General features: G+C 38.3%; 1 protein-coding gene across 4 annotated transcripts in view; it reads left to right on the top strand.

The window, feature by feature from the left end:
* Positions 1 to 14,182, top strand: part of LOC306756848 (dedicator of cytokinesis protein 3-like) — a gene marked incomplete at both ends in the record, with an annotated part of 190,548 nt that overhangs the window by 72,474 nt on the left and 103,892 nt on the right. For all 4 annotated transcript variants that reach the window (XM_079241741.1, XM_079241740.1, XM_079241742.1 and 1 more), the window contains one exon: positions 2,672 to 2,712. In XM_079241741.1, the coding sequence (XP_079097867.1) occupies positions 2,672 to 2,712 (41 nt within the window). The remainder of the gene's footprint in view (positions 1 to 2,671; positions 2,713 to 14,182) is intronic.

The raw sequence follows: 14,182 nt of genomic DNA, 5'->3' as shown, positions 1-14,182 counted from the left end.
TCAAGACCTCTCAACATCCAAGTTGGCACCATCACAGTGTTTTCTTCGTGGTGTCGCTGTTGATGAATTAGCATTGATGGATGGGGGACCCTTAGAGGAACACATATTCAGTTTTCAGGTTGTTGTTATTCATGCAGCAATAAATCAGGAGCGTCAGCTTAACCTGTTTCTTAGTACATGTACAATATTCCTTCACTGATATAAAACTTTCCAAAATATTTTTAGTTTGTTAGTATGAAGTCCCAGTCAATCATAATTTGTTTTGTAAACTGAGGACACTGTGTTCACTGTAACTTAACTGGTGGCACAGCTGCAGCTCACACCTCTATTAAATCACTGTCATAACTGCAATTACAATGAAAAATCTCCTCTTGGGTACTATTACTGCATCAACAAGCAATTCCTCTTTTCATAACCCAGCTGGGGGGTTTTGCTCTACAGGGATGTGAAGCGTTGTTTAAGGCTCGCATTTAGCTGATTTGATTGCTAGATGGAAATCTGCTGTGTAATGCAGTTTCCATTATGAGTTCAGTCTGAACCTGCATTAATACGACAAGAGTGGCCCCTTGAGTTCTGCCCACCTTTAGAGATGATTTAAAATGATTATTATTGTGGATTATGTTGATAACGCGTCAAAATGATTTTTCTCATCACCACTTTGTGACCTGTTTTGTCTTAAAAGGGAAAGTGATTACTTCTTTTCAAAGAAAAGCTGTGTTGCACCGAACAGAAACACCTGCTGACAAATATATATTAATCAAGTATTTTAAGATGGTATAAATACACATACTACAGCTTGGTGGTTTTCCTTGTCATTAAAAAAACCTTTTCAAAATGGATAATTCTAACAGATGCAGTAAACTTTTGCAGCTACACACACACTTCATTCCAACATCTACAAACAGGCCCAGACATGGCTGCTACAGCTATAGTCTGATTATCATATAGATGAGAGGCTGGGGAGTAAACAGCCATCTTAACACTGGTGGTAAATTAATCTTGATTGCTTATTAATTAACTAGCCAATTAACTCCCCATTTTCATATTCAGATCAGATTATAGAGAACCTCAAAAAATGAGTGCCATGTTAAGCAAAATGTGGCATCTGATATTGTTGTTAAAAATGGAGGCATTTTTGGGTATTATTTCACATTATCTTCGGAAACTTCTCAGCTTTAAATTTACTTTCCAAACACTTTTAAAAATGGATTTGTCATTGAAACCAAAATGAATATTTTGTTTCAAGCTTACCTGCTTCTGTTGTCAACAGCTTTGTCACGTCTGTTAAAAGTAGTGAAAAAAGTAGCACTTTGTTTAAGCAGAACTCAGTTAAGATGGCCACATTTGTAATATGCATTACTTTGATGTAAATACATGTCATCTTTTGCCTCATTCTGTCAGTGACGATAGGATTCCAACCCTTACTTTTCTAATAAGCTACAGACAAAATCATTTTCCTTTTCCACTTGGATGGAGACAAACGATGTCTCTGCTGTCTTTGAAGATGTCTGTGTGCTTTTCTTCAACATATTTTGTCCCTGGATGTGAGTAATTTTCAGCTGTCAATGTTTTTCTTTCAAGTTGAGTCAACTTTGATGACAGCTCTGTCCTCCGCTGAGACATGCAATGGATGTCCGTCCATGTGGAAAGAACGGTTGTACTTTCTGAGACTTGCAGAAATAAGTTCATTACTGTTAAGAACGTGGTCATGTACCTACTGTGAAACCATATGTCTATATACATATACACACACACACACACACACATATATATATATATATATATATATATATATATATATATATATATATATATATATATATATATATATATATATGTATATATATATATATATATATATATATATATATATATGTATATAGACATATGGTTTCACAGTAGGTACATGACCACGTTCTTAAAACTTTCTTTAAAGATACATTTAAGGCTGACTTAAATCCTTATTACCTTGTAATAAAATAATATCCAACCACATATGGTTATATGTATATATGTTTTACTTTTCCTCAAATATGAGCATAAAACATTAATATATGATTAAATTCCAAGTTGCTGACAAGGTTAAAGAATTTCAGTGTTGTAAGTTTTGAAACAGTCTCTTTCAGCACCATAAAAATGCCTGGACATCCACAGGTAACAACAATAGCTCATTTTACAGGATTTTCCTCGGAAAAAACAAAGTAAAACAAACAAACAAAAAAACCCTCCTCAAAGACCATCCAGCCAAAACAGAAAACAAGAAGCTCTCAAGGAGTTTAGTAACACCTTAACATGTCTTCATTCGACCCCTTGAGTCAAAGCTTGGAGACTACACTTGCACCACAGGTTTATTACTTATTTATGTTCGTGTACATAAAAACAAACAAATAAACAAACAAACAAACAAAAAACCTACGAAGGTTGTGTTACTCTCCAAATATTTACGGACCAAAGAGTTTATCTCACAATATTTAAGTTTTTTATGCTTTGCTGTTTTTGTTGTTTTCCATTTACTTTATTTCTAAGAATAAATCTCTTAAGGCAAAGGCTTCTTTGTGGGAAATATTCAAGCCAGAGTCACTTTGGATATTCAGTCAAAGCTCTGATTCATAACCACATTTAACTCTTCAATGAATCTGTGTTAGTCACTGATGATTGTGTTCTCTTTCAGGATGGTACAGAGGATTCTCAACTAGGAAGCCAAATGTCAAGGTAAGCAAGACTGGCAGATTTTGCTCTTCAATTTTCTTCTTGCAAGCCAAAAAGGCTTTTGTTGCTCATGGTGTAGTTTTTTTTTAATCTGTTGTGACGACATAAATGTCTTCCTATGATTATTCAAATGTGAATGAGACTTGAATGTAATTCATTGGGGGAGTGTTTTCTGTGTGCCTGTGCTTTCTGCTGCCCATAACTCTCTGCTTGCATTCTTTTGCTGCGATGTGTGGCAGAATTTAAACTCCATATAATTATGCTAAGTGGCAGACTTCTGATACATGTACATGTGTTCATCCAACTAAAATTTGACTTTTTAAATATATGTTATCCAAGCTGAAATAATACTGCATTAGTCTATTTAAAGTCCGGCTAACAACCAGATAATGCAGTTGGAAGTCATATTATTTCTGTGTATTTACATTTAGTTCAATCAACATATGCCTGGGTGTTTCACATAGGCTTGCTTAGGTATTTTATATGTTCTTTTATCTGGCCAGCAACAACAGAGAATAACCACAATGATGTATAGTGTTTATTTCATTAAATTAAAGCACTGCATACATCATGTCTGAAGGTAGCAGGGCTGTAAAGCTAGTTGCCATGACACTCATTCTTTAACCAGCTAAATTATTTTTTTAATTGTTTTGGTCTGGGATGTAATACACTGAAAAAAGTCAGATACTAACAAGCTGGAGTTATGTTTTTCCAAGCTCATAGAGGAATCCATCATGCTCAGATTTATAAATTTATTCCCCACCTTTGCTTGTATTCCGGGACAAAATCAGCAGGCCTAGTTGAGGTATAACCGTTAGCTCAGTTGAACTTATTATATACAGACTACATATTAAAGCACAAATGGCTGAAAAACCATTGAGTAAAAAAACACAAATCTTTAGTAAAATGATTTATTTAGGTTTATGTGATCCAGTGGTGTAGTCAGGTAAACTCCCCCAGATTCAGTTGTTATAATGCATTATATATTAGAATAAAGGTGAGAAGCTACACTGGTGTGTGCCATTCGAGTGTTTGTAGTTAACACTGGTTGCTCATTCATTTTCTCCTTTGGAAATGGCTTTGTTGATTCTGTACAGGAGAGAAAAGAAATAAAGAAACATCATTTGGAATTACATCCAACAGTCCTCAGCTGGACATGAACTGGGCCAGTGTGGTTATGGTTTGTGTCTTTAACCCTTGGCTGCCATGACAACTGCTGATGCTGTAATAACTTCTGGCTTGTTTCTCATATTGTACCCAAGATGCAAGAGTCAAAAACATGCAGAGCTTTCACATTTCTTTTCTTTCATTTTGCTTTTACTTTCATGAATTCAAATTCATTTTTGAGTTTTTCCACTTCACAAGAGCTGGCCTCTGCTTTCAGTGCTCAAAATAAGAGCATAAATTATCAAATGTTGTGCAACCTGGTATAAACCTTCATTCAATCCGCAGCAACTCAATGTATTGGGGCCTATTACGCAATACCAAGATAAGGGATAGCGCCTTGATATCTTGGTATCTTTTGTTTGTCATTTTTTCTTTATCTGTCTGTGTCCTATTGAATAGATAATATGTTGACCTTTTGTGGACATTTTTGAGGCATTTACATTTCAAAGCAGGGCCAGCTAATCTGTCTATTCAATTTAGGAGAAAATGGGATTCACCAGTCTAAGAAGAAAGATATGAACAATTCCAAAATCCACAAAAAAAAACAAAAAACTTCTCAAGTAAGCCTTAAGAGAAAATTCAAGAAAATTTATAAGATGATATCTCCGACCAGTTGACCATTGTGTCATCCAGGGCACCTGAGGGGGATTTTTTTCCCCAGAGTGAAGTCCGGTGCACCAATGACACTGAACTAATTTAACACTAAGCCATGGCTGTTAATATTGTTCTAAAATAGTAATTTCTCTCACCTTCATGTGTATAAAATTCCTCCAGACTTTTCTGTGACAAGATAAGTTGATTAAAACATCCAATGTTGCTTTAATAGCCAGACACAAACATTTACATATTTCACTTCTGCTGTCAGTTTCACCTCCAATTCCATGAAATTCATAATCAGAGTACAACTATGAGATTGTTTGTTAGAGATGTTAATTAATGTGGATTGTAATTGATGGGTTTTAGCAGAGTTGTGAGTGTGTATTTGTGTCCTACTTGCACGTTCAGGTGGTCTGCATTATTTTCAACATTTTCTCTTTTTATTATTTTACTGTGAAAGTGTTTCCCTTTGTTTTTTTATTTGGTTCTCAACATCTTCATATACTTTAAAGAGGATTTTTTTCTCCAACAAAGGCAAGTTTCCCACCATTATTGCCATAGACAATGTGTGATTCTGTGATAGATCGCAAGGGGAAGAAGCTGTAAGCATGCACTGATCCAGGATTGGTTTCATCTGGTTCGATGAATTCTTGTCTGCTCATCTTGGCTTGCTCTTTATGCAACCACTTAAGCCCAAACTCTCTTGTTTTGATTTCAGTGAACCCAAATTAGATTTTTTCCTTGATATTTGAGTCCTACTTTTGTGCAATAAGCCTCTGGAATTCCATCTGAGCATCTTCTTAAAACATTTCTGCTTTTCATTCATCGACTGGAAAATTAATCTCAAAGTGTGTTTTCATCGATCAAGTTCATTTTCCTGCCATTCTCCATTTCTCGGCTTGGAGTGGTTCAGTAACAGTGATGACGAGCTGTACAACTCAATGCTGCATCTGAGTGCCTCTAGAGCTACACTAACAGTGTTGCTCATGTGCTTTCTGTGTAACCCACCAGCATATTGCAGCAGATGTGACTGTTCGGTGTTCAAACAGTTTATCAAAGCCCATCCACAAACCATTTGTTGGTCAGAATAAATTTTCACATCTGAACCAAAAATCTGATTTTCACACCCATCTCATCAAGCAACCGGCCAAGCTAATTGTCTGTTTTAGCACAGTTGACTGGTCATTTTGTGTGTGAAGAGCTAATTCACGGGTAAGACGATTGTCATATCCAAACAAAACGGTCACAAGCTTTCCACTACCATTACAGCCAAACAAACATGTTTTGTCTACAACATTTACATCTTCATGTCTGAAAAGGAGAAAATAGAAGTATAAACTTACATGGCCCTACTGCATTTTTACAGTACACTACAACACTCCAACTCAATCATACAACTAAAATCTCCTACCTCACAATAAAATATTTATGCACACCCCTTCCTCCTTAATTCCAAGAAAACACAAGTGGATTTTTAAAAAAGGTCACAATATTCCTGGATTCAAACACTGTCACACCAACATCACTCTCCTTTGTTTCACTGCTGTTCTTCAAGTTTATATTTATTTAATATTTGCATTTTGTACCTTCTCTTAAAATGGTATATGTTTGTGCTTTTATTTAAATGATCTGTGAAATTGTTACACAATTGTACCACTGATATTTTTAAATACAGACTCCAAAATAATATAGGTGTTTATATTTTATGGAAGGGTTTTTGCCCCTCGTTGAGTCACAACTTTACTGTGTAAGATGGGGTTTATGTGTCCTGAAGATCCCAAGAGCTACAGTATGTCATTGGGAGAAGGGAGGATGGTTTCCACTGGTAGGGTCACCGATGGCAAACAAGTTTCTTGGGGATGTATTAGACCAGTTGTGGCTAAAAGACCCGTATGATACATAAAAACAATGGATCTTAGTTTCCCTTCCATGGACACCCTCTGAAGCCAGGCCCAGAAGTGGGGCACTGAGGCAATTGCCTTGTGGCGTTTGCCCTTGCAACCCTGTTGGGCTCAGCCCAAAAGAGTAACATGGGCCTGCCTCCTGTGGGCTCACCACGTGTAGTAATGGCCAAAGGGATCGGGTACAGTGTGAGCAGGGCAGCAGTTGAAGGTGGGGACCTTGGCAGTCTGATACTTAGCTGCAGGCAGAAGCTACTTTTAGGGTTGTAAACATCCCCTCTCTGACTGAAAAGGAGTCTCAGCTGGTGTGCAAATTTGAGTGGTTCCATCTAAATTCAGATGGACTCACCCTTATGCATGGCTTGGGCTCTGAAACCAGTGTCCCTAAAAAGGTTTGAACCCTCTTTAATTCTGGAGTTGTTCCCAGCGATAGGCACTGAGCAGGTGTGGGCAAACAGATCTGCCTTCTCTAAGACTCTGGATGCTGTAGGTCTGTCTTGGTTGACACACCTCTGCAAAATCTCTTGGAAATTAGTGACAAAGCGTCTGGACTGGCAGATGGGGTGGTAGTCTCCCAATTCAAGAAGGGGGACTGGAGGGTGTGCCCCAGCTACAGGGGGAGAACACTCCACATCCTTCCTGGTAAATTCTATTCAGGAATCCTGGAGAAGAGCCTCCATCTGATAGGGGAACCCTGGATTATGGAGGCGCAGTGTGGTTTTCACCCTGGTATTGTAACAGTGAACCAGCTCTACACCCTGTTTATGGTCTTGGAGAAGGCTTGGGAGTTAGCCCAAAGGGTCTACATGTGCTTTGTAGAGTTGGAGAAGTCATTCAACTGGGGCAGAGGGGACGGATAGGGGGAGTGCAGGGTACGTGTCCTACGCATACCCATCTCAGTTTCACTCACTTACTTTGAAAATACTGAGTCATAATTTTGAAGACATGGCTGCTTTTAATTTGACATGGCACTGGGTCAGTTATTTTAGGGGAAACTCAGAGATCTGGTTTGGTGGCCTCAAGATTGAGTCTCAACTTTTTGCAGTTGATGTTCTGTTGGCTTCAACTGGTCAGGATCTCCAGCTGTCGCTTGAGCAATTTGCAGCCAAGTGTGAAGTTGCTGGGATGACAATTAGCTATTCCAAATCTGAGACTGTTTTGGTTGCTGCCCCCGCAACCCAACCCTGGATAAATGGCAGAAAATGGGTGGATGGTGTTTTTGCTTGATGGAGGCATTCACAGCTGCTATGTTCATTAGCGGAATAAAGAATTATAAAAGCATAAGGAAAGATCCTAACTCATGTCTAGTGGGCTAACAGTATTTAGTATTGTATTTCTCATATAGAATACTTGAAATATTACAGTAAGCTCTTTTGGGGATAAAATGTTGTTACACCTTGAATAATAAATAAACTTTTCCCCGATTTGCAGCAAACACACTGTGATGAGGTCAAATCTGTAAAACAGCGAGCTTGCAAGAGAAAATCAGATATTGTTTAGAGGCTGCATCTCCTGAGTAAACCTCAACTTAGACCTGGCCCGCGAAACGATTTTACTGTGGGCGGCACGCTGCTATTCATTTTAGGTTATTGCAAAGTCAAGGAGATGCAGTGCAGCAGGAAGAAGAGAGAAAAGTTAAAGATCAGATTTCCTCATGCAAATCAATCATCAGAAACATTTTGAGAGCACATTGGTAAACAAAGGTATTTAACAACAATAATTCACTTTGAAGGCCTAGTAGAGCAAGGCAGTCACAAAGTGATTAACGGAACAAAATAAGATATGTGTTCAGAATCTAAATATAAATATAAAATAAAGAAATATAAAGAAAACATTCACCTAAAATAAATGAAAAAAAAGTATAATATAAGTCATTTGTTTTGATAGCTGCAAGAAAAAAACCTTATTAACTGTCATTTTGAATAAAAAGTTGGTAAACTTAAAACATCAGTTTTATTGAGTTACCTAAATGTACCCACTTACCTTAAATCATCAAAAATCCACAACACAAAGTTCTTCCACAATGTAAACCACAACACACCTGGAAGTTTATTATTTGTTAGTAATTTCCAGCTGCAGTGAACATCTCACACCCAGTTTTAATACTCACTGGGAGCATATCAGATGCAGATGCTAAGTATTCACTTGAAAAACAGATCATTGTTGTACTGTTCTTATCTCTGTTTCTTAACATCATCTATGTTGATGCAGTAAAGCTAATAACATTTGCTTCTCTAAAACCCATGAAATCACTAAGCACATCAATGTCCTTTCCTGGTCTCACTGTAATATTTTTTATATCACATTTAACACCAAATTAGGTCATATCAACCCAGCTGCAGATTTTTCTCCGACACATACATGAAGTCTAGGTAGAACAGTCTAGTATGTAGAAGTATTGCAATCACAAGGCTTACAAAGTCTGAGTAAAGCAGGTTGGAGTAGGTTATAAATTCATAGGAACATGAGCAATGGTCTCTTTTTTTTCCCCCTCTGCTGGGGGTCTGTCTGCCCACCAGTGTAATTAACAGGTCTCAGATCAGCTTAAGTTAAACACACAAGGCAAACAGAGCAGAGTTCATTTATACTGAGGCCATCTGCTTTACTTGCATATTGCAGATGTGAATATTTTGGTCAAATTCCAGCTGTGGTGGACTAATTTTAGCAACACTGTTAAATCTTTAAATGTATATTCTCAGTTTGGGTATGTCCTGTGAGAATTCAGCTGACATCCACCAGAGCAGCATGCCCGACGCAGTCACAGCAGTGTATTGGTGTATCCAATAAATCTTAGTTGCTTCCATTAAAATATTGTTAACTTATCTGATGCACAATGAGATATGTGCTCCCAGTGAACCTGAACCCTCTTATCAATGCAGCAAAAAATTAATCCACAGGATGTCTGATGACTGTAGTTATTTCTTAGACTTTGGTTCTCTCAGTGGGTGTGCCGCTCTTTAATCTTTGCACTGCTGGCTCTGATTTGCTTTGCCAAGCTTGCCACTGTGCAGCATTTCAGCTTCACTTTTGGCAATATTAATCCAGTTTTTCTTGTTCACATTGTCCTTTTGCAGTCCACAGATGATGAAAGCATAATGTTTAAATGTTGGGGATGGAGTTTGTTAGGTTGTCGTCAAGTGCGGGGGATTCATATGCGGACTCGGCTTGGAGTTTCAAACAATGCTTTATTTGCTTCCTTCTGATTTCGGTTTCTTTCCCAGGTGGATGCGGAAGATAGGTTAGTCGGCAGGCAGACAAGCGGGGAGGTAAACCTGGCGGTCAGAGAGGCGGGCAGGCAGGCAGGCGGGCGAGCAGGCAGGCAGGCAGGCGGTAGGGCAGCAATCGGGCATGCAGGCAGGATCTCTGACGGGGGAAAAAAACACACGGGTTAACGATCAGGAAATCACACTGGGAAGAATCCTTCAGGCCGAGAGTTGTACCAAAGGCGTTCAACTATCTGGCGATGAACAGCAGGCTGGGCAGATCTTAAATAGTGCTGCTGCTGATTGCCAAGATGCCGATCAGGTGCTGATCCAGGTGCCAGGATGCCAGACACGCCCACCAGGGAACAGGATCACAACAGAGTTGACATTTTCCTGCTTTATGTACACAATCCTACTCCTTCATAGATTCGTGATTTGGATCTGCTCAAAAAAAATATGAGCAGAAAAATGAAGAATAACAATTAGTTTGGAGTTCAGCTGCAAAATTCAGTAAAACAGTCTACGATCCTTTAACATTTTGAAGCAACTTCTGTTTAAGACAAACATATTGTTTCCACGCAGATCTCATGCAAATCTATTTGCCTTACTCAGATTTTATTCACAAAGCTGTTTATTTATTCTTGTGTGGGAGCACTTTTATGACACTATTAAATGACTTTTGGGTTTTAAAATGTTTTGTTTTCTGCCTGTTGGGCTTAAATTATGCAACATCACCAGAACATAAACAGTACCACTATATTTTTGTCATTACATGCATAAAGCTTATGTATAAAGTCTGATAATAGAAAAATTAGGGAGTTTTCACTAAACTTTTAAGGGAGATTTATACTCGCACCATGTCTGTGTGGGCTGCTTACAGCATCGTTGCAATGTACTTTGCATAGCTCTGCAGAGGCTTGACATTCGTCCAGACCCAACATGCACCCCTGCTTGCAGCACTGTTATGCAGAAATATTCCCTTGTGATTTGTTGGTTTGTGATTATTTATTTTCTACTCGCCGATTTTGTGCAGTAACTGTGGAAGAAAAAACTGCAACACGACTGTGTAACCCTACAGTTGAGTGTGAGACCACACAGATGCCACGATTTTAAATCCAGCTTAAAGCTTCTTTAAAAAAATTACACTTAATATTTTTACTGACTAACTTTGTTATGTTTAGAAAACAAACAAAAATAGTCTTTCAGGCCCTTTGGAACAGCGGTGGCGTAATCACTATCACCTGGGACTGAGGAGATTGTCATGGTGGCCAAAACACTTGAATTGAAGCTTGTTGCTTCCATCGTACGTGCACAAAATAACACTTGTGTTAAGGTCATCGTCGGATTTCAATGTGTTAGACATCGTTGGAAAGATTAGAAATAGCATTAACAGAATCTGATAATGACTCAGAACCACTCTCAGGTTGTTTGTCCTGTGTTTCAGCGATTTACTTCCCTCACTTTGACTTCAGGTCCTCTGAAGATGTGATGTCAGCAAATTAGTGTTCCAGTGTGCCCTTTTATCAGAGTTAGAGAAGCATGCTACATTCTTTGTTTTAAATAGATTTTAGCTGGTAACATTAATAAAAATATACTTCCACTGATGTCCTCTTATTAGAGATGATAGAGTTCAGTGCTGTGAAGTGAACAGTCGGCTTGCATTGTGGAGATTGGTTAGAAGTAACAACTTTTCAGCTAACACTCATGGTGAGAGGAAATGTCCCTAGACAGCCGGCAGGCAGTCATGATAACCACGGCTCTAACCCATAATACTCTTCTCAGTCCTTAGCTTTGTTTTTGAAAATGCCTTCTCAACATGGTTTATTACAGTAATATTTTACCAGCTGTCACTGAGGCTGTCAAAGCCTTCTTTTTTCTTCAGTTTTACTAATAAAATTTGGAGCATTGGTCTGCTACTTGTAACTCTAGTTGGTATAGAAAACTGTTATATTCACATCCTAATAGTTGCATGTGCATAAACACACTCCATAATAAGTGTTTTTTTTTTTTTTTTTTTAAATAAATCAAAGCATTTACTTTCATGTGCAGGTTTGTTTCATGCTCCAGAAACAGCAGCTGGCAAAAACAGATCTTAATAGCATGGTTGGGGAAAAAAGCCTGTTTGAGACAGAGCCATGCTTATTGGCTAGAAAGAGAGCAGATCGTACTTCCCTGTTGTGATGGAGCCTGAATGCGACATGATCCAAATGTGCGTATATTCGTGCAACAAGAGCTATCTGTGTGTGCAAATGTGGCATGTGCAAACAGCCATTGTATAATCATGCATTTGCGTGCTATGGTTTGAACATGCCATTGTTTTCCAGTGTGATTGTATGCCTGAGTGATATTGTGTGTCTTTTCTGTTGCCTCTTTCTCTGAACAGAGAGGCATCAGCCCAATCCTGTTAGTTCCATCCTAATCACCTGGTTTCTCTACAATGGGGTTGCTAGTCGAAGCGAATTGCAGTGTCTCCCTGAGGAAATGCATTCTCATTTTAAGTCATCTCTAATCCATCTGCACTATAGAAAACTTCACACTTGGAGTTCCATCAGTGTTCAGATTACAATAACCATCGAGGCCACAGAGAGGGCAGACCGCAGTCATTGACAGCTGTTCTGCTCAAGTTTCTGAAATGTTCAATCTTTTTTTTGTTTCATAGTTTGTGGTGGAGTAAGGTTTTTTTTTTTATTGCACACTCTTGAATTAAGGAAATATATCTATAAAATTTGACACATATGATGTTTTGTTTACTGAAACCAAATACCTTTGTGGTCATGTGAATAATGTAGCTTGACTGGCATTTCTCATCATTCTGCAACTTTTAAAGTCAATTTATAACAAATGTCTTTGGAATTTTTTTGTTATCACTTCACCCTGACCTTCACATATAATACATGAACATCTTGTTGGCATACAACTAGCTGCACAGAAAGTCAGAAATGCCTGGAGAAAGTGGGACGTGTTTGATTGTTGATAACTTTGTTTGTGCCAGTTATAGACTGCTGGTATTCTTTGATGTGTGTTTAAATGTTATATTGAAGATTGAAGTCCGAATCATCATTTTAGATAAGTAGGTGAAATGGTTTGGCTTAGTGTGGTGTGCTGCTGACTCTACGGTGTGACCGAGTTTTAGGTGTCACAGATGAATCTTCAAACAGAAAGGCGATGAAAGGCCTTATGTTTGTGTGTAAAGTGAGTGTGAGCTACTTTCCCTGCCAGAGTTTCCAAACACCTATACATCAAGCGCACTCAATCACACTCCACAATGAGTGACTGCCAACTGATACGTGTGCTGAAGGTTATGTGATAGAGTTTGAGTTAGTCAGTAACTACCTGTTATTTCACCATGTAGCAGAAAATGGCCAATAAAGTTGAAGTTCAATAAACAGAAATCACAAATACAGTCATACAAATTCTTTCTCTCACACACACTCTCTCAGAACCAGTAGGTCTTTTGGGACTTGACTAGCTGTGCATTAGTCACGGTTATCATTGCTTCTCAGAATCAACCCACTTTGGCTCATTGCTGTCAGATTCTTCCTGCTGCCTCCTGTACGGTATCAAAATCGGTTTTTGTTATGAATATATATTCTGGACACATTGACATACTGAGAAATAACTCCTGTTATGATTATCATCCCTTCAGAGATTTGTAAAAATGATACAGCATCATGTCTCTTTACACTGCCTTGTTGGGTTTACTCCACTCAGGATTACTGCACAGAAGCATCTGTTGGTGAGGTTCAGAGCTTTCATGGTTTGCCTGCATGTCAGAAATAATACAAACATATTGAATAAAATATATGCAAATATGGTTTTAAATTTTTTAAGATGCGTGAGCTTTTTTTGATATCTCAGCTGCTTGTACACTCAGACTTCAATCTTCCTCTCAAAATGAGTAAATGTAATTATGTAATTATAGTGGAGCAGACCTTTTTATTTCTGAAGTTATGCAGTCTACTCTTAGTGTGTAAAATGAACCATTGCCCTTGACTGACATCTCAGAGACTGATTCTGATTCTAATTCAGCTCTAAGAGCACCAGTTTACATCGGCATTAGAAGGAGCCATATGGTCATACATAATGTTCTCATTTTTTACAAACATGTTGCATCACAGCTGACAGCTGAAACAAACAGAACATCAGTCTATTAGTCTTCAGCAAATTCCTAAATGACTTTTTTATAATCTGAATGTTATTATTACCTTTGCCAATGTAGATTAGAAAAATGTGTCATTACTGCCTCTAACTCAACAAATAATGCCCAGAGTGACTGGGAAAAATAAGTCCAAGATAGCATCACAGTAGATGTTTAATGTACAGGTGGTCCTCGGGTTATGCGGTTCTCGACTCACGTCGTTTCGACTTTACAACGCTCAGTAAATAAATGTAAATTAAGAAACAGAGCAGTCCATCCATGAGCCCATGAGCTCAACACATTCCCCCACTCTGACACTTTGGTTTACACAGTTGTGAAAATGTGCCCACATGCCTTCAGACCAGACACTAGAACACTCCTAGAACCAGTATGGTTGGTTGCTTCTGGGCTGCTGTAGTAAAATGCTGGTGCAACATGGAGGGAAGGTGGATTCCTTAAGGATTTTC

Source organism: Telmatherina bonti (assembly GCF_933228915.1).
Source record: "Telmatherina bonti genome assembly, chromosome: 6".
NCBI lineage: Eukaryota > Metazoa > Chordata > Actinopteri > Atheriniformes > Telmatherinidae > Telmatherina > Telmatherina bonti.
The sequence above is the reverse complement of the archived record's forward strand: the minus strand, read 5'-3'. Positions and strand labels throughout refer to the sequence as shown.